Source organism: Thermobia domestica, chromosome 14 (genome assembly GCF_964235325.1).
Source record: "Thermobia domestica chromosome 14, izTheDome1.hap1.1, whole genome shotgun sequence".
NCBI classification, from domain to species: Eukaryota; Metazoa; Arthropoda; class Insecta; order Zygentoma; family Lepismatidae; genus Thermobia; species Thermobia domestica.
Window position 1 is genome coordinate 173,668,183 of NC_137467.1, and position 22,382 is coordinate 173,690,564.

Consider the following 22,382-nt stretch of genomic DNA (forward strand, 5'->3'; position numbering starts at 1 on the left):
TGAAACTTCTGAATGAATTACTAATTTATATATTGTTTTCGGGATCAAGCCCAAAAGATTAATTAATTTCAAATGAGGCGGCTCTTTTTAGCACCAAAGCTACATAAAACGTAGGCCTACAACTTATACTGACATTTTCATTATTTCGTCGATTAGGCTCAAGTGATATTTAAGCATTGCCACAAATAAAATTTATTTTGGGTACAACGGTGGTGTGTCTGGAACTTAGCACAGAAAATTACATTCTTTTTAATAGGCTGAAAATTGTAATCAAATTTCCCTTCTATTCTAAAGTTATTTACGAAACTAATTTTATCAAACGGAAATGTTTATGTTATGTCGCTGACTGTACAAATTTACAAGAAATACAGAACAATATTTGTAAATAACTTATACAGGGTGTCCAATATACAAAGCAACCCGGAGTTTGGGATAGTAGAACTTTTGAACCTGAAGCGGTACACAAACAATAGCTATACCAAAATGAAGTTTTGTTCATGCATGCATTTTTAAACTTGGAAGCAACGATTGAAGTACACCAGGAACTACACAGTGTTGCTAGATGTAACCTTTTTTTTTTTTTTTTTGCGAAACACGTAAATTGACTCATAACTCATACGTATGGATGTTATGTCGTTAATTTTAAGTTTGTTTAGTTGGAATAGCTTGGAAACTATGGAGCTGAAAAATGAATCTTTCATTTCGACCAATAACTAATCGGATGAGGCCTCTGTAAGGGGAAACTAGGGAAATCGTAGTTTTCATAAATTAACATTCTGAGTTAACAACATTGCTGATGTTTCAGTGCATCAAAATGTGTGTTAAGGATCGGTATAAATATACAATTCCTGAAAACAACGAAAAAGAAACTTTGAAATTATCATGATAAAACTTTTACTTACGTCCACCCGGCTACTACAACTAAACAAACTGAAATTGAACGAGAGAACGTCCATTCGTGTGAGTTATGAGTCAATTTACGTGTTTTGAATATATATATATATATATATATATATATATATATATATATATATATATATATATATATATATATATATATATATATTTACACCTTCGGTTACCTGGCAACACTGTGTGGTTCCTAGCGTACTTCAATCGTTGCTTCCTAGTTTAAAAATATATGCATGAACAAGGTTTCATTTTGGTATTGCCATTATTTGTATATCGCCTCAGGTTCAAAAGTTCTACTATCCCAAACTCCGGGTTGCTTTGTATATTGGACACCCTGTTGAATATCCGTGTTTCCTTAAATATGTTCTTTTGCATTGTCTTTTTTATTTACTCTTGATAAATAACCGATGTTCATTCAATTAAAATCTAGTACTATCCTTTACTAATTATAAATGAATAAACAACTGGAAATAAATAACCTATTTAGTTAAAATATTAATAATTTAACGAATTAAATAATAATGATTATTTTTAGTTCTATTTTGTTGCCTTCAGTTCAGCCGTAGATACAGGCAAGATCTAATTAAGTTATTTGATTTGTCCTGGATCACTATCTTACGAAACAGTTTAAAGAGCTGTTATTACCACATTTTCATCACGAGCTGTCTTAACAAATTTCGTAGAGATTCATGATAGAAATAAACCTTCTGTTTGCTCTTATCTGTAGATTTCCCAGTGTTTGGAAGTCTTATTGACTCTGTGTGACTAGCCAGAGAGAATATAATGTGTAATCTTCATTTAAAGCAATTTAACTTTGCCACAGGCAGCTCTTGCGGAAATTAAAGTACCTGTGTTGTCCTTTATTAATGCAAATGAGGATGAATTTTAGACTTGAATTAAGTCATCCGTTTCATTTTGTCTCTTGTAAGTTACAATTAACAACGAAAGTAGGTGTTAAAAGCATTTGTTTACATCCTTAGAACGCAACATATATTTTGCGTAATGCGACACATGCATGGTGTATTCATTAAAACGTTACATGTTCGTGTTAATGTTTTGTTTAATAATTTTCTGGCGTTGTAAAAGGCGGAAGATATCAGTCTGAATGCTCTACTTCTGAAATGGGATTCCACGCATTCCTGGGAGTACTCGACCCCTATCGATTGGTCCATACCACATTTTCCATTTATTTAACTTTGCAAACACGATGTAAAATCCAGAATAGCTCAGACAAAAAAAGGGCATTAAATATACTTCCAACTGGAGGTGCTGGTGTAGTTTTGGAAGATTTACAGATAAAATTCAATACTTTGCATGAAAAGACATGTTTATACGGGACAAATTTCTGCAGGTGACAGAATTACATACAAAATAATACAGCTGCTTGTATTTTAGGTTTACAAGTGTAATGTTTATAGTGTAAAACCATTACAAGTGCTTTACGAGAGATAAAATAAATGAGTGTATATGAAAGATGACTTTTATTACATGGTATTTTCCGCCGGCTGTATATTTCTGGACAGTGTACAGAAGCTGTATTTTTGTTTAGAAGCGGAGCGTTACTAGTATGTAACAATGACAAGTGCTATTGAAACTCGTATCATTGTCAAACCCACTTCCTTTCTACCCTCGCTTATGCGCATTCCCTCCTTCGCTGACATGATTGGTCTCTTTGGACGCACCCCCGTGTGGGCTCACCACCATCGCCCTGACCTGACTCGGTTAAATGGCATTCGTGCTTTTTCAGGTTGGTTTGTGATTTTTGCACATTAGTTTTCATGCCATACGTCAGGAAGCCGTATATATACGCAAATCGTAAAAGAACTGTAATGTTCAACAATTACTTCTGGTGGCCTCCTTAAATTTTATCTATGCCAAGTGAGTTATTTCCATATGCTCCGTGCTTATTTTCATTTTCGTATGGACAACTATGCTCCGTACTGATTTTCGTAGTAAACATAAGGATTCCGTATATTTTCACAATATACCGCTGTCAGGATAACGGATTTTTCTCAGTACAATGGCGCACGCAGTTTCTCCTAGGGTAGATTCAAACACTCAATCTCCTGTAATTCCAAAACGCAGATGATTTTCTGCGTATATCTTAATATAGTAAATGCTTATTTTCCCATAATATCTTGCTCAAAGGGGTTAAAATCCCGAAAATTTCCTTGCTTACACCACTGAGAATAGTGTAAGAATCTAACATTGTGTAGTACGGACATTGTTGTTACCACTAGACATTGACTCCCATAGGCTGTATCAAAATTTATGCTAACTAATTAATTCATTGAATTCTATTGGGTCGATGCATAAGTTCGTGCGGTTTTCTTTTGGGTTGGCAACAATGCGGCGTGAAGCGGTTGTTTACAGTATCGTTATTCCGTTGTTTTACCGTAGTTTGGAGTTTGTGTATTGTGAAAAACAGGTTTTCTTGATTGTCAACGTATTATTGTATATACAGTATTTCAAACTAATATGGAATGTCAAGTTGAGAAAAGTGATCATTTCCATCACATTTGACTCTTCCAGTTTAACCGAGGATCCAATGCAGTAGAAGCTCCGAGAAAAATTTATGCAGTATACGGGAATGAAGCAACTGCTGACGGAACAGCACAGAAAAGCTTCTCTCGACCAATGGCTAACAGATTTCTTCCAGTCAAAACCAAAACAGTTCCAAAAGTGAGGCATTCAACTGCTACCTGAACGTTGGCAGAAGGTCATAGATAGTGGAGGTGAATACATTACTGAGTGATTATGAGTTAATGTGAGTTACAGTAAAATGTATGCAATGTATTGTTACACTCGTAGAATATGTTAATGTTATGTCTATGTTGTATTTGTATTTGAATTAACAGAACAACAGAATAAAAATAAAATATAAAATATAAGAACCGCACCCAATAAAACTTCGCGACCCAATAAACTTATGCATCGACCCAATAATATTTCGCGACACACCCTATGGGACAGCACACCATACCAACGTATCGCGACACACTGGTTGAGAAGCACTGGACTAGATAATTGCCATTCGTCAAATACTCGAAAATAAATTTATTGATTTCACAAAAATCTACGACTCGTTAGGAGGGAAACGTATTGAATTACATTTTACTGAATTTGGTATATCGTAAAAGCTACGTAGTTAGATTAAGCAAATGTGCTTAAATGAATCCCAAAGCATAATCCAAGTAGGAAAATACTTGTCCATGAGCTTTATATCGAGAATGGCCTGAAACAAGGAGATACGTTGTCCCCATTATTATTTAATTTTGTTCTAGAATATCTATAAGAAAAATCAAAGGTAGAAACCAGGGTCTAGAGTTGAATGATATCCACCAGGTTATGGCGTATGCTGATGATGTAAATTTAATAGAGGATGATAGGAGAACAATAGAAAGAAATGCAGAGGACTTATTAAGCGCCTGCAGAGACATGGGTTTTGAAGTAAATGCAGAGAAAACTAAATACATGGAAGTCCATCGAGATCGTAATGATGCAAGTTATGGACACGTTAAAATATCAAATAATATTTTCGTCAAAGTGCATACTTTCAGATATCTAGGATTAATATTAACAGGCCAAAACTATATCCACAAAGAAGTTAAATGCCGTCTGAAAGAGGAAATATATGTTATTATTCAGTCTCTCGAATTCTGTCGAAGAAGTAGAAGCAGAAAATATCAGGTTGTCTAAAAATTATTGGGACTTTGGAGATCAAAATGAAGAATACATTTATTATTTGAAAATAATATTAGCAAAATCATATATGCATATTTTTATTTTCAATGACCTTCTGCTATTTGTCCGGCTACACTATAGTCCCGTCGCTAGAACTTCAGTTTCTTATAAAAAAAAAAAAAAAAAAAAAAAAAGTGACATGTGATTTTTATAGGCCTTTGTCGAAACTAACTTAACAGCATTCAGGGAGTTCTCCAGAAACCGAAACAAATAATAGTTCACGGTTCCAGCTACAGGCTGTGCGGTGGAAAGATTAAAAGCTCCCAGCCAAGCTCTTGCAATTTCTGATGGGTCGTTAAACGTGCATGCGGTATGGCTTTATCAGCATCGTTTACGACAACATCTTTTCAGTTGACCAGCTTCGTTTCTTCTGAATTACTAGGTGTAGACAGTACAGGTCTGAATCTATCGTTGTACCTATCGTATTTGGAATTCGATTATCATTAATCTGACGTGGAACTATATTTGGTTGATCTCTGTTTCTAGGACCACAAACAAACAATTATTATTAGTCTATTATTATTATTATTATTATTATTATTATTATTATTATTATTATTATTATTATTATTATTAATTGTATTATTTTCTCTGTTTCAGGAGTGTAGCAGACAATAAATTGGACCGCATTCATCCCTTGACCTTCAACAGTCTTAACCTTACCCGACTGTAAGTACATAATTCATTATATTTGAGACGCCTAAGTATCAAAAGCCGCCAAATCCATTTTTTGCCGAAATTGAGTTATAGGCTATATCACTTATATGTTTGATCTAAAAGAATCCATGGAAACAGATTTTAGTTTAAAAGCTTAATATTTCATACTAAAAAACTAGTTCAAATATGGGACTTTGTACACATGTATATGAAGCAGGGGCGTCATTTCAGACTTCGCTTGAGGGGGGCAAGAGCACCACCAACAAAAGACTTTCATATTTCGTACTAGTATATTAGTGGACAATCGATTAAAGTATATGCATTCCTCAAACTCTTGGAGGGGGCAATTGCCCCCTCCTGCCCCCCTAAATGACGCCCCTGATATGAAGCTTCACTGCACGTTTTACAAGATCACTCGAAACTAAACGAAATGGATGTGGCGGGTTTTGATACTAGGCGCCTCATTTCTTTCAATATATAATTAATACGTAATTCATTTTTGAAAATGCGATGTGGAAACTCTACTTTTTTATTAATTACAAATGCGTTTATAATTCAGGGACGCATCTAGGGGGGATTATCAACCAGGTCCGGTCCCCAAAATCTCCTAACTCATTATACATTTTTACATTTTCTCAATAAATCTATACTCGTTTAACAGAGGAAATGATTGATGGAGAGTGATAATTTGATCTTACACTTCATCTGTACTTTTTCTCTTATAAAAACAATCTAATTCTCTCTCTTTTTTTTTTAAAAAAAAAATATATAGCTGGAAGTATTTTACAGTTACTTATCGGGTGCAGCACAATACCCGTTCAATACTACATACGTAATCTCTTTCCAGCCTTAGAAAAAAGTGGATGTAAACAAACCCACCTGACTACCAGTGGATCGATGATCAGTGATTGGTTGTTCGTCTCACTGCACTAATATCATACTCCAATATGATCCCTACTAAAATAATAATTTCAAATGAAAATATCCAAATTTATCCTGTATTTTGTGATAGTAAACGCAATATATATAATATTTAACAACAGATGTAGCATTATTTCGACCTCACCCGTCCTTGGACATATAGTACTTACTGCGCATGCGTATGCGTTCGCGCGCCGACCCCACTCATTTGAAATTGCAGAATGCAGAAAGTTCCATGGCGAAAAAGTGTTACAATAATCCATCTTCCCCTCGTGTTATAAAACACAAAAGAGAACACTAGAACAGAGGCAATCTCGCTTATATAACGATTTAAGAAAATATATATTTCCAACATAAGAGTATTCAGTGTCAGTGCGTTAGTTATATACGAACCAACAGAGCCTCATACTTTGGAAATTATGCGACGACAATAAGCTAGCAGAAGATCTTGTTCACGTCTCTCGTGTGAGCCGTGGACTAATACATTTCGCTTTGTTTATATCTACTTTGTTCTAAGGCTGGAAAGACTTTAGTGGCTTATATAGTATTGGACCCCGCTTCCCGAAGCTTGGACTCCTCGCAACAAAAATTTCTAGGTGCGCGTCTGTACAACACACAATTTATAAATGTGATTGAAACAATGTCGTGCAGTGTTGTTTTCACACACACACACACACACACACACACATATATATATATATATATATATATATATATATATATATATATATATATATATATATATATATATATATATATATATATATATATATATATATATTTATGAATCAACTCATCGATTCATTATGAATAACGTTAACACATTTTGAACGTGTAAGAATGTGTGTTGGAGCAGAACAAGAACACGGATGTAAAAATGGCGGTAGTCAAAGCTTGACTCCGATGCTGCAGACTTCACGTGACTTGCGTTCAAAATTCAAAAAAAGAACCAACAGATTTCAACATTCATTTCACGTTGTAGCTTCTCCCATTATCCCGACTTCCGTTTTCCAGAGCTAAAGGATGGCATTAAATAACACAAAAATCATACACTGCTTTTCTTTTCTTCTTAAAATTAAAGGGAAAAAATATAACGAGACAAAAATAAACTAAGATTTCTTTTGTTTTGTATTCAAAGATTGTATGAACTGGAGCAATCAGTGTATTCTAAATATAGAACTCCTTTAAATTCAAAGAAATACATCGAGTTCTTTATTTAATAAACTGTATGGTTTCCGAACGTGTCTGTAGACTATAACAAGTAAGAAGTATAAAATAGTGATAGAATAAAGCTTTTCTAAGAAAACGAAATTTGTACTTTTACGTCCCAGGATTATTGCCCACGGTTAAGAGTCTTCATCCCAGCGAAATTAAAATACCGCTAATTTTACAGTAATTATGTGATATCTTGAAATAGATAAAAGATAATCGAAATGTGGAACAAGAGCGCCCTAGACAATATTATTTTACATGAGAAACCGTTATCACGAGTCACTTATCTGCTTTCGATTTCGATCCATTTTGAAAATCGGCATTTATTTTTGCGTTTCTAAACAGCTGAAAACGGAAAGCCACTAGGTGACTTGTGATAATGGCACCTCACGCAAAATAATATTGTCTAGGGCGCTCTTGTTCCATATTTCAATTATCTTTTATCTATTTGAAGATATCACATAATTACTGTAAAATTAGCGGTATTTTAATTTCGCCAAGATGAAGACTCTTAAACAGACTGATGGCAAATAAAAGGAAAAATGGAGTGTACTTTTACGTCCCACGATTGTGCCCGTTAGGCTAACTGAGACGGATCATTAAAGCAAATGAATGATGATGGAAGAATTGGTGGAATGAGAAAGCGGGAGAAAACGGAAAATGAAATGAAATGAAATCTTTGAGTTTTACGTCCCACGGTTATGCCGGTTAGGCTAAAGTAGACGGTGATGATGAGAAATGAATGAAATGATGGAATGACAAAGTGGGAGGAAACGGGAGAACCCCGAGGAAACCCACGCACACGGTGTTTCTCCACCACAAACTTCACTTGGTGGGAGCAGGGTTTGAACCTGGGACCCCAAACACCAGTGGTGAACGCTCTACCACTGAGCCACCGCGGCCCTGATCATGGAAGAATTAAGGGAATGACAATGTGGGAGGAAGCAGGAATATCCAAAAAAACTCGCTGATATGATGTTGTCCAACACAAACTTACTTAGTCGGCATCGAACCAGGGACCCTACGCACAAAGATAAGCGCTCCGGCACTAAGCCACCGTACCGCCTCACAGTGGGGCCAAAGCACAAAATTCTTGACAAAAATAGGAATGCTCAATTTGAAGCGTAAAATTTTAAGAAAACCAATTAGTTCAATGTGTGCAGTGGCTTCAATAATGTATTCAATATTTACAGAAGAAAGATTTGGACATAAAATAAATCTACAAGCAAACGACCAAAAAAAAAAAAAAAAAAAAAAAAAAAAGTTTTAGGTGGTACGCACCAAGATGCACTATTTCATCAAAATTATAGTTTTACATCACAAAAGGGGATATTCCTTATATTCGCGCTTATATTATATAAGAGATTATATGATTGACATAAACACACGCGTGGGCAATATGCTTTGATTTCGCAATTTACTATTTGCTTACATTCTTGCGCGTGAAGGGAAAAAGGTGTAATTATACAATTGACAACTGAAGAATAATAAAATTAAAGAAAATTTCTTGCTTCTCAAAATTATTTCAAAGTTGTGGAGGATTTGTTATGGCAATGATGATGCAAGTTCGCTTCAATACATAAAAAAATATCTCAACAGAAGTTCTCGATATGATTATATTATCAGATATATTAAACATATTATGATTTACATGCATCGGTAACCTGTTCAGACTGTTTTATATATTGCATCGTGCAATACGTGGGCTCATTTCAGGGCTTTGATTGGAACACTGAGCTGGAGCGAGCGAGGTTCATTACAGTTGATTCCAATGTCACTTCTGTGCTCATATCACAAAAAAACAAAACACTGAATTTATAACATCATTTTTAATATGGTGCTACCTTATAGTCCATAGATTGTTTAGCAAACATTGGCGTTTCAAAATGTCGCCACCATTAATCAAATATGGTTGACTAGAGTTTAGTTCTGTTGATGAATGTCAGAAAAGTATGACTAGGTTTTAGGAACAAGATGGGGCCTGGGGGCGAAGTCACCAACGAGATCTGGGGACAAAATTCCCAGAATCGACTTATATTCAATTTTGTCAGTGCGTGAATGGGGATCACACGTCTAATTACCTAACACTTGCTCTCATACTCATCCCAGCTCAATTCAAAAACAGCATTTCATCCAGAATGCGGTTTTCCTATAACATTTTCATACGCTATATTTCCCAAAAGTGCAAATTTGTGCAGGTTTTCTTTTTGCATACAGCAGGAGCAATATTTCCGATACGACATATCAAAAAATCACAGACATATTATGGCACATTTTCTACTAAAATGCCATTCTATCGTTTGAACATAGTTTATATGCTTTCAGTACCACAGCATTGTCCAAATATGATATTAAGTGGTACTGCTACACATCACATCAACATGCTAACTATACAAAACGATACAAACATGTAGGTCATGTCACCATATTTACCAGCCACTGAATATCTAGTGCTAGTATAGTAGGGATAGTCGCATTCAGAATCCTGTCTTCTGTCACAAGCAGCGCCTCTCCGGCTTCGGCGGATAACCAAGTTTACACGCTCCATGAGCTCATTGTAAGCTGCTGTCACTTCGTTTCCTGCGTAGTCTTACGTGTATACTATTAAGGTTTAATTATAACAAATTGTTTCGAGTAAATCTTTTACTTTATTTTTTTCAGTTTTTCCCAAGAATTGCCTGGTTTGGCCCTACCGTGCCCCGTGGTGATTGAATGAATCATACGTAGGGGCACGAGTTTTTCGCAATGCGCGATAGAACGAAATGCGTCAGAATTAAGTAATTTTCAGTTTCTTGACATTTTTATGATAGTTTCAGTGTATTTTCATTGGTTTCCGTTGCGTGATAAAACGCGAAAATGGCAGTTCTGCGCGAAATTTCTAATAATACGCGATATAACGCGAAATTTTTAAAAATACTGTACATTTCCAATAGTTTAAAAACGCCAGTTTTCCGCTAACGGAACGGTAGAACGTGGCATAAACGGTGCATTTTGGGTGATTCGGACACGGCTATAGAGAAGATGTTGCGCGGTAGCTATCACCATCGCAGCTGATTGGGAGTTCCGAAGTGATGATTGTTTGAACGAAGTTTGTTGTAAATGCACTTACATATATGTGACTTCGAACAAGCAATGCCAATTGTGAGAGTTTTTTTTTTTTTTTCAAGTATGGAGTGGTAATAAGTGACAAACGTAAAATGATGAAGGAAAATGTGGAAACTTATAACATGTGTATGTTTAATGCTTAAACTTGTGCCTATGTGTTTTCAGAAGACAGCAAAACTTTCCTAGTCATAGTAAGTTTAGTTACTGTGTTTCCTTCGGTTTGATTTATTTAAAAATATATTCTTTATAAGTGAAATTTACAATGTCAAGTGAAATATTCAGTGTATTTGGTTTCTAGGTAATTAATAGTTTATTTTTGTAGGGATCTATGAATAAAAGGAACAGTTTTAAAAATCTCAGGTAATGTTTTTTCCACAAGAGCTACAAAACGCGAAATATGAAAAACGAAACGCGAAATTTTCACATACTTAGTGCGAAAAACTCGTGCCCCTAATCATACGTAACTAACAATAATAGGCCATTAAGATTATAGTGCCTTAACAATAATTTTCTTTTCAGTACTGTATATGTTTTGCTTTATGATTACAGTTCAATGAAACCAAAAATGAGTTGAAAAAAAAAAAAAACGCTTAAAAATTCAGTCTAGAACGAAAAAATCTTACACTCACTTTTTTATTTTCGTATAATCCATAATGCTGTATTATTTGTGCCTCTCAACGACAGCTCCGCAAACTAAATGATAATGAAGATTGGAATTGCTCTCCGCTTGAGAGTACGGGATATTAGAGAACAAAGTGGGATCCTGGAGACCTGTCACACGAAGTATATTTGCCGAACTTGTCGACGCTTGAACCGATTCAAATAAACAAAAAGAAAACAAACACACTACATTGTATCAAAATTGCTTCCAACTAATGCTGGTTGACTAAAGAAGTAAAAATGAAATGAAATCTTTGAGTTTTACGTCCCACGCTTATGCCGGTTAGGCTAAAGGAGACGGTGATGATGAGTGATGAATGAAATGGGGGAATGAAGAAAGTGGAAGGAAACGGGAGAACCCCGAGAAAACCCACGCACACAGTGTTTGTCCACCACAAAGTTCACTTGGCGGGGGCTGGGATCGAACCCGGGACCCCAAAGCACCAGAGGTGAACGCTCTACCACTGAGCCACTGCGGCCCTCTTGACTAAAGAAGAATAAGTTGTTGGCAGCACAGAAGTCGCTAGATTTGTAAGTCGCCAAATAGTCATTTAAAAATCGCCAAAAAAAAAAAGTCGTTAATTGGAAAAATCCTCGAAGTCAAATCTTCTAGATTTAGCGATTTCTCCCTCAAATTGGCAACACTGCTGAGATTCCAGAAAATTGCTATAAACTAATACATCACCGCATTGACATCTAATTACAGCAGCTATTTCGAAATTACTAATGTCTAAAACCTTCCCGCATTAATTGTGATGATTTTTTTGTGACTTTATATTTAGCAATAATTCCAAATCTTCCAGTGACCAAGTCACTATAATTGGATTCAGTTCGGTGCGTAGAATTTCGTCAAGAGCAGAAATTCAAAATGATCGCCGGACCACCTCGGAAGTTTACTTGGGCTTAAGTATTTGTATTAAAATTCTCATTGGAGTCTTGTTAGATGATATCTTCGCAAACGTGAATGCCTCCCCTCTTCCAATAGTTATACGGAAATAGGCGCTACTTGAGTTCAGGCTCGCAAGGTGTTTCATTTCAGGTTTACCTTCTGTGTTGTCCTATATACATTCCTTAGGATCTCGTAGTAATCTGTGAAGCTAGACTGTGAAATACCTTAATGGATGCAGGGTTAATTACGGCAAAGTAACGTGCTTATATGCAACCATACGTTCTTTAGCACAATTAGAGTTGCATAACAACACAGGGGTTGTACTGCAAAGTTTTGGTACACTTTCATAATATTATATAGTTTCTGTTGTTGTGACATTTTAAACAAGTGGGTTGCATGTGTGAAGTCGGTTAAGATTTTTTTTTTTTAAAGTTTTATAATTATTGCATAACATTTTGCTCTAAGCGTGAGTTAAAACGTGAAACACTCTTTTGCGTAGTTCGGTCTATAACTATAGGAGATCGGTGTCGAAATAGTAACAAAACAGAATAGTTCTACAGTTAACGATCTTTCAAAAATCCAGTACATAATTTACAAAAAACTAAAAAGTTACACGGTAAAAAAATAATATAAATATTGTATGTAAATTTTAAATAATAAGTCAGTTTTATAATGAATATTCTACAGGTTACTTATACTAACTGTACAATATTTTTAGCTCCTTCGTGGCTAAACAGTTAGCGTACGCGCCTTTGGCATGGGAGACCCGGGCTGGATTCCCGGCGGGAGCTCTTGTGGTTCGAATTCCACGTTAATCAGTAGATCTCGTCTCATATAACCTCGCTGCTAAAAGAGACGTTAAACTTAAATTAAACTCAACTCAATTGTACAGGTTTCTTTTATGTGAAATCAAAAATTGCCCTTTTCGTATAATTCTTTTTTCGGTCATCTAGGTAGCTTCGCTGCTATCAAACTGTTGCATAATGTTAAAGCAGATTGTATTCCTTATTGCAAGATTGATCCTCATGAAGTTGAGAAACCATAAAGAAAGCATCGTCGTGAAGCTCAAAGACGAGTGGTGTAAGCAAAGGGGAAGGTTGTGGGTTTTAAGCACTCTCCGCCCTCCTTCAACAATTTCAAAAGACCGCAAAAAGTTTGGTTGAAATCTTAGCCACGACACAATATATATATATATATATATATATATATATATATATATATATATATATATATATATATATATATATATATATATATATATATATATATATATATATATATATAATTGAAAATTACTATGTTTGTGACTCTAAATCTCGTGAACCACCCGACCAAATTCGATCAAATGTGGAACATGGATGAGGTTCGAGGCTGGGCTGGTTTTAGGCTATTCACTTTATTGGTAGAAGTGAGGGGGAGGGGGTATTAAAAATAAATAAAACTTAATAACTCCTGAACCACTTGACCGACCTTGATCAAATTTTCAACATAGATGAGGTTCACGCCCGGGATCGTTTTTATGATTTAAATTTGACAGAGCAACGTAGTGGAGGAGAAGGAAGGGAGAGATATATAAAAATCAATTTATACAAGACTGAAAGTGACTATTTTGTAACTTAATAACTTTTGAACTATATGGCCGATCCCAATCAAATTTTCAAGATATATGAGGTTCGGATCTGGAAACATTTTTGTAATTTCATTTTAACGGTAGGTCCTAGGGAAGGTGGAGGGGAGGGGGACGTATAAATAAATACTAATAAAACCTGAACCACCCAACCAATTTCGATCAAATTTTCAACATATATGAGGGTCGGGCCTTGGGTGTTTTTTTATCGTTTCACTTTGACGAGTCAACCTAGGGAAGGTGGAGTGGGAGATTTATATGTTAAAAAAATGAAATTAAAATGACTGCCTTTATGACTTCATCACTCTTTAACCACTCAACAGATCTCAATGAAATTTTCAACATACATAAGTTTAGGGACAGGAATTACTTTAGGTTATTCACTTTGACGATGCAACGTAGAGGAGGGGGAGGGGGAGAGAAATTTTAAAATGATCAAAAATGACTGATATTAGTGTTGAAGTCATAGTGTTTGGGGTCGATGAGAGAAACAGTGACACTTCTGACGCTGTTTCAATCTAAGTTTAGCCCTGATAGTTGGGGAGGGGGAGGGTACAACAAAGGCAAGGGGGATAAACATTTAAAAATGATCGAAAATGACTAATATTAGTGTCGAATCCATAGTGTTAGGAGTAGCTGAGATTAACAGTGACAATTCTGATGCCGTGTACCGCAGCACTGAGGAGGGGGAGGGAGAATTCTATATATAATAATAATCTAAAATGACCAATATTAGTATCTAATCGATAGTTTTCGGGATCGTTCAGATAAACAGCAACATTTCCGATCCGGTTTAAATCCAAAATCAGTTCCGCCACTTGGGAGAGGGGAGGAAGATATATATATATATATATATATATATATGATCGAAAATGGCCACTATCACTATCGAATTTATAGTTTTCTGGAGGGAGAGGAAGAGATATTTAAAAATGATTGACTATGACCGATATTAGTGCGGAATCCACATTTTTGGGAGTCGCTGAGATAAACGGTGACACTTTTGATGCCATAGCCCTCAACAAAGGGGGGGGAGGAAATATATCTATAAATGATCGAAAATGACCAATATTAGTATCGAATCCATGGTTTTCGGAGTCGCCGAGATGATCAATGATCTTTCCGATGCTGTTTAAATCGATGCCCTTAAAAACGAAAACAGCATTATTTCACGGGTAATCAACACATGAGATACGGAGTTGTGCATTTAAATTTTCATTTCAACCCAACAAAGCGGGTAATATATGCTAGTATATTACTAAAAAGCAAAGATTAATCATATTCAGATATCTGGGGGGGGGGGGGCACGGTAGCTCAGTAGTAGATCGCTTATCTCTGGTGTGTGAGGTCCCTGGTTCAATCCCGGCTAAGTAAGTTTGTGGTGTACAACATCGTGCTCGTGGGTTTTCTCGAGGGTACATCGTTTTCTCCCACTTTCTCAATTTACCAATTCTTCCATCATCATTCACTTGATTTAATCATCGTCTCTCTTAGCCTAACGGGCATAATCGTGAGACGTTAAACTCAAAAAATTTCATATCATTTTTTCAATAAGATATTTGTACAAAAATTGATTGTGTTGAAACAGTATGAACTCGGGTACACGAACTTACCCCTTTGATGAAAGTCTGTGTACGCCACTCTGAACAACACTTGGAGAAAATGACCATCACTTACTGGATTTCTGTGCATGGTATCCTTATATATTGCATTGAATGTCCTCGTAAATCACGTCGCGTATACTATACCATACAAGCTATTGCAGTAACATTGGAAAACTATTGAGAAATTGAAAAAAGAAAAGAAAAAAGGAAATTGTATAGCTATGTGAAGAGATTTAAAGAAAGAAAACTGGGCCAGCTGTTGGTCATAATAGTAGAAGTTGGGAGAAGAAGTCTTTCTTGAGTTCTATAGGAATATGTGTTTTGAGCTGTTGATGGTCCCCACGAGGACTGTGAAACTCCCTTTGTGACACTTTCGCAGGCAACCGATTTCTAACAACAACCCAAAACGGGAAGATTTTTGTCTCTGCTGATAAACTAAAGTACTTCTCTCAAACTTTTGATAACATTTTCAACAGAACAACACGAAAAGTATTTCCCAATGATTTTAAAAGAAAAAAAAAATCTAGTTGTTGCTTTTGAACAGTTTTAATGTGCATACCGAAAATATACATATACAATCATGGATGTCCATACGGATGAAGGGATAAGCCGAGCACCCAAGTGTTATTTCTAATGTTAGTATGTATATTCGTTCATCCGTATTTTATGGTGCTCAACATGTTAACTCTTCAACTAAAGCGAATTTTTTACTTCTGTTTTTAACCATAGCTACAAGGATTACCTTGCCCGAGTTTCTTAATGAAGTTAATTCGTTAACATCTTAACGAGTAACGATGACCTACGTCCGTCCGTTATCCCACACGATAACGCTTGAACGGAAGTAAATATTTGAATTATATTTTTTACAATAGATAATTAGAGCAATTATTTCGGCCAAGTTCGTTAATAGATTCAATCCGCTAACATCTTAACGAGTAACGGTGACTTACTTCCATTCGTTATTCCATACGATAACTCTTGAATGAATGCCAATTTTTGAATTCTGTTTTTGATAATAGATAACTAGAGCAATACTTTCGGCCGAGTTCATCAATAAATTCAAACCGTTAACACCTTAAGGAGTAACGGTGACTTACGTCCGTCCGTTATCCCACACGATAACGTTTGAACGGGAGTGAATACTTGAATCTTATTTTTACAATAGATAATTAGAGCAATTATTTCGGCCAAGTTCATCAATAAATTCAATCTGTTAATATCTTAACGAGTAACGGTGGCTTACGTCCGTCTGTTATTCCATACGATAACTCTTGAATGAACATCAATTTTTTTTGTTAGCTAGAGCGATTACCTTGCCCGAGCTCGTTAATTAAATTAATCCATTAATACCTTAGCAATAACATTTCCCTTAAAATCTAAATTAAGGCGGCGACTAGAGGGACAAACTCAACTGCATTTGGTTTCGTATCTTGTTGTCTTGGAATCTTGTGAACTACTTTTTAAATATTAGTTGTATTTAGTTTGTAATAAACAAAATAGTTTTAACATACATTTATTAAAATCAATAATAATGTTATTTAAAAAATAGTTTGCAGGATACCATACATAATAGTTCGCAGGATACATAGTAGTTCGCAGATAACATAATACGTAATCAATTGCAGTTGAGTTCGTTACTCTAGTGGCTGTCTTAACTTAGATTTTGGAGTAATTGTTATTCTGGCAACAATGTAATTTGTATGGATGGAAACACTGAAAATTCTCAAGGTTCATATTTTCTGTTGTAGAATAACATTATGATTGTGGTAAATTGCACTTCATTATCTCCTTTCACTTAGGAATAAACAAACAAAAGAAAAACAGTAAATTTTGTATTATTTTTAGTAATTCGGGTTCTTAACACCATTTAGGAAGTTCTTTCGAAATAAAATTAAAAAAAAGAAAAGACAGTCGAATTGTGGCAGGTCTGTGCTATAGGGCGGATGCGTTAAAACCTCTCACCCATGTTCTCTTATCGTCTAACGGGTCGTTTAAAGATGTATGTGATCTGGCGTTGTCAGCGTTGTATACGATACCCTTTCTATTGATTAGTTCAGCCGTTTCTTTTGAATTGCTAGATACACTTACTCTAGCTGTCGACAGTACAAGTCCGAGTCTATCGTTCTACCAGGTGATAGCAGCTCGTGAACCATGATAGTCTTCCAATACCACCGAACGCACAGTATAACTAATCTTCCTGGACGTTAACGTGGGGTTTGCCACAGAATGTCGAGCTTCTTGCTTCAACCACGATATTTTTTCGCACATTGTTCTCGTAGGTTATCTACTTTTCATCACACGTGATTAGAGGGGAAAATGCGGGGGAACCAAGGATGTTATAAAATAGAGAATCCGCCCATATGTATCTTCATCATGTGAACTCAATGAAGCCAAAAAAACAACCGAGCATCGTCTGAGCCCGAACGTGTGATTGGCTACTCTCGTTTCCGCCATGATTGTTGGCTCGAAACATTGCGATTTTAGTAGCGCGGAGTGAGCAGAGTAGGTGTGGCGAAGCTGTGACGTATGGCTTCACGATTTTGTTGTATGGGCAGACCCTCTATTTTATAACACCCTTGGGGGGAACGGATGGAGACAGCGTTCCACTTCTTCCATAAAATATCTATGGTGTCCCTCCACTTCTTAAAAACTACAGTGGGCACAGATACGCACGAGGGACAGCGTGACGTCATGCATACCTTTTTAGATCCATTTTTAGCCCTGCACGTGATCAATCGCATTAGAAATGGCTCGAGATAGTTACGTTTCAGTAAAGATTCGCAGACGGAAATTGTATTGAGTAAATATTTTTGAGTCAGATCATGTGGTACCCAAACGTCGAGCTTCTGTCTGTGGCCGGTTTTGTCCAAAATAGTTTAACAATATTTGGTTTTGGATGTTACGATTATTGACGATGTCAGGACTGCTTGCATCCCGATCTAGCTCGACTTTTACCAGAATATCACCCATTTTTCCTGTGGTTGGTCGACCAATACGAGAAGTATCCAGAGCGAAAGCGATTGAACTAGTTTTTTGTCTGTTGCTCTTGGCACTGGCGCAAATCCCGGGGAGATGAGATGGAATGTCCCCTTTAATCTTGGAACTAAGGATGACTGTCCCCCCAATAATCCGATTTGAAATGTGTTTTGGGGGAGAAATATGATGATTTTTGTCCGATTGCCACAAAGGAACGTGACATGAAATTGATGCCCCCTCCCCTCAGAATACCTCAAATATGCCCGCCTCTCAACGTTGAAGACAACTCTGATCCTCCACAACATTGTTTTTCAACTTCATAAAAAATTTGGACATCGCAAAAGAAAGAAAGAAAAAAAAAAGATTATGGGAACGGTCTTACCCGTCCCCCCAATGTTAAAGGCAGATTTGCGCCTCTGGCTCTTGGTAACGTATACTGCCTATAAATACTACAAATCAGTGTTGGGCAAAATCAATTGAAATCAATTGCAATTGATCAATCAATTGAAAGTAATTGCTCTGAAAATCAATTGCAATTGATTTCAATTGCAATTGATTTCAATTTGTAATTGACAATTAATTTCAATTGCAATTGAATTCAATCATAAAATTTGCAATTAAATTTTCGTCAATTGTTAATTGTTAATTGCTCACCAGGCAATTGAAACTTTTAATTGTTAATTGTCAATTGCAAAGGGTGCAATTGAAACATTCAATTGTTAATTGCAATTGACAATTGAAACTTGTAATTGTTAATTGTAATTGTTAATTGCAATTGAAATCAGCAATTAAAACTGAAGATAAGACGATGTGTGTATATTGTATTGTCCACTTGTTACTGTTTTACATATTTCAAATAAGGTACTTATAAGAAATGCTGGATACTTACCATCCCTTTCTCCCCCTGGGAAGAAAGCCGTGAAACTAAGTATTTTTTAAATATATTATGTTTATGGTTCTATCCCCCTCCAAAGAACTCTATATGCCCGTCATGCATACAATAGGAATGAGCACGAGCGAGTTCGAGTGAGTTTTCCTTAAAACTCGACTCGACTCGAAGCAGACATCTTTGAGTTCGACTCGAGATCTCGGCTCGAAAAATTTCCCCCAACTCGACTCGATTCGGATCGAGTTTCCAGTCGAGTCGAGCCAATTCGAGCTAAATCCTTTGTGTAGTACCAAGTACTACTATCTTCAAGTATCCTACATAGACAATATAATTATCAATGATACTACTACTACTACTATAACTAATTATTATTATAACACCGTGTACCTGTATAAACATGGAATATAGGCGGTTTGTATCGGAATACTAAAAATTAGTTAACTGTCGATCTTGGTAGTCAAGAAATCTTCAGGAGGCAAGGACATCGGTCACGAGGTTCTTGGTTTGAGTTCAGGAGGAGCAAGTATTCGGGCTCGAGCCAAAAATTGTTAGAAGTTATGGGTCTCCAGCCAAACATGTTTAAAACTGCTCGACCCGGGTTTAGGGTTGTCAACGACTCAAGCGGCTCGCTCACAGCTCATTCACTTATCGAGCCGAACCGAGAAGTGAGCCGAGCCAACAGCTCATCCAACCGAGCCAGCTCGAGCCGAAGGCTCACACGAGCCGAACCGAACCGAGCTGATTGCTTACCCCAACCGAACCGGTTCGAGCCATTGGCTCAGTTAAGCTAACTCGAACCCAGCCTATGGACTCGTTTCAACGGAGCTGGTTCGAGCCATTGGCTCCAATCGAGCCGAGTCGATAACTCGTGTTCACCGAACCGGTTCAAACCATTGGCTCAATTGAGCCCAGTCGATGGGTAATCCCAACCAAGCCAGCTCAAGCTGTACGCTCAGTTGAATTGAGCCGGGCCGGTTAACATAACTATTCCGGTTGGGCTTCTACTTTGGCTAAAAAATTGGACCGTGCAGTTCTGAGCCTTGATGGTAAGAACTACAAAAAATGATATGAAATCTTTAGTTTTACGTCCCACGCTTACGCCGGTTAGGCTAAAGGAGACGGTGATGATGGGAAATGAATGAAATGAAGAAAGTGGGAGGAAACGGGAGAACCCCGAGAAAATCCACGAGCACGATGTTTGTCCACCACAAAGTCCAAACTGCGCGAGTTGGGATCGAACCAGGGACCTCAAGCTTCGGAGGTGAACGCTCTACCACTGACCCACCGCGCCTCCTGGTAAGAACTACAGTATATACTTATATTGGTGCTCACGGCGTCATTAACTTGTTCCACCACCAACGAATTTCGAGGTACTTTGTTTTGCATCTTTTGTGCGTGTTTTGTGTCGCTTTGTGCGCCTATTCCCACATTTTGTGCATCACCGGAAGTGGGTCAAAATGGGCCTACAAATATGGCGGAACAAATTATTGCTCTTCCGCCACCAATGAATTTCGAGGTCGGTTCCTTCACATCGTTTTGTGCCGTTTTGTGCGTCTACTTCCGTTTTGTTCGTCATGGGAAGTGGGTTAAAATGAGTCCCCAAGGTGGGACGAAAATGACCAAGAGTTCCGCCACTATTAAATCTCGAGGTCGTTAATTTCACATCGCGTACCCTTTTGTGCGTAGGGGCCGCGGTGGCTCAGTGGTAGAGCGTTCACCTCTGGTGCTAGGGGTCTCGGGTTCAAACCCTGCTCCCGCCAAGTGAACTTTGTGGTGGACAAACACCGTGTGCGTGGGTTTTCTCGGGGTTCACCCGTTTCCTCCCACTTTCTTCATTCCACCACTTCATTCATTACTCATTATCACCGTCTCCTTTAGCCTAACCGGCATAACTGTGGGACGTAAAACTCAAAATTTCATTTCATTTCCTTTCCTTTTGTGCGTCTATTTCGACGTTTTGTGCGTCACTGGAAGACGGTCAAAATGGGCCTCAAAGGTGGGACGAAATTGACCCACTGCTCCGCCACTACCGAATTTTCAGGTTCTTTCTTTCGCATCGACTAGTGAATGTTTCGTGCCGTTTCTTGCCCTTATTTCCACGTTTTGTGCGTCACCGGAAGTGGGTCAAAATGGGCTTCCAAGATGGGACGAAAATGACCAAGAGTTCCGCTACTATCGAATTTCGAGGTCGTTAATTTCTCACCGCGTACCCTTTTGTGCGCCTATTTCGACGTTTTGTGCGTCACTGGAAGACGGTCAAAATGGGCCTCGAAGGTGGGACGAAAATAACCCACTTCTCCGCCACTACCGAATTTCGAGGTCCTTCCTTTTGCATCGACTACTGAATTTTCGTGCCGTTTCGTGCCCCCATTTCCACGTTTTGTGCGCCACCAGAAGTGGGTCAAAATGGGCTTCCAAGATGGGACGAAAATGACCAAGAGTTCCGCTACTATCGAATTTCGAGGTCGTTAATTTCTCACCGCGTACCCTTTTGTGCGCCTATTTCGACGTTTTGTGCGTCACTGGAAGACGGTCAAAATGGGCCTCGAAGGTGGGACGAAAATGACCCAGTGCTCCGCCACTACCAAATTTCGTGGTCCTTCCTTTCGCATTGACTAGTGAATGTTTCGTGCCGTTTCGTGCCCTTATTTCCACGTTTTGCGCGTCACCAGAAGTGTGTCAAAATGGGCCTCCAAAGTGTGACCAAAATGACCCACTGTTCCGACACTATCGAATTTCTAGATCGTTACTTTCGCATCGTTTAGTGCTCTTTTTTTTAAGTTTTCTGCGCCTATTTCTCGTCTTGTGCATCACCCGAGGTGAGTTAAACGGGGCTTTAAAGTGGGAGTTAAATGGCTCACTGTTCCACCACTATCGAATTTCGGGGTTGGTTCTTTCGCATCGTTTAGTGTGTATTTTGTACCGTTCTGTTCGCCTACTTCCACGTTTTGAGCATCACCAGAAATGCGTCAAAATGGTCCATCAATGTGTGAGGAAATAGAGCCATTGTTCCGTCACTATCGAATTTGGAGGTCGTTTCTTTCGCATCGTATAGTACCTGCTTTGTACTGTTTTGTGCTCCTATTTCCACTTTAGTGCGACAACGAAAATAGGTCAAAATGGCCTACAAGTATAGCGGAATAACTTAATGCTGTTCCGTCACCATCGAATGTCGAGGTCGTTTTC

At 37.4% G+C, this 22,382-nt stretch overlaps 1 protein-coding gene across 1 annotated transcript in view; it reads left to right on the forward strand.

Moving 5' to 3' along the window:
• The window catches only part of rk (G-protein coupled receptor rickets), a 604,059-nt gene that overhangs the window by 480,768 nt on the left and 100,909 nt on the right, over nt 1-22,382 (forward strand). Inside the window, exon 3 of the mRNA XM_081739199.1 lies at nt 5,257-5,325. Coding sequence (XP_081595325.1) covers nt 5,257-5,325 — 69 coding nt within the window. The remainder of the gene's footprint in view (nt 1-5,256; nt 5,326-22,382) is intronic.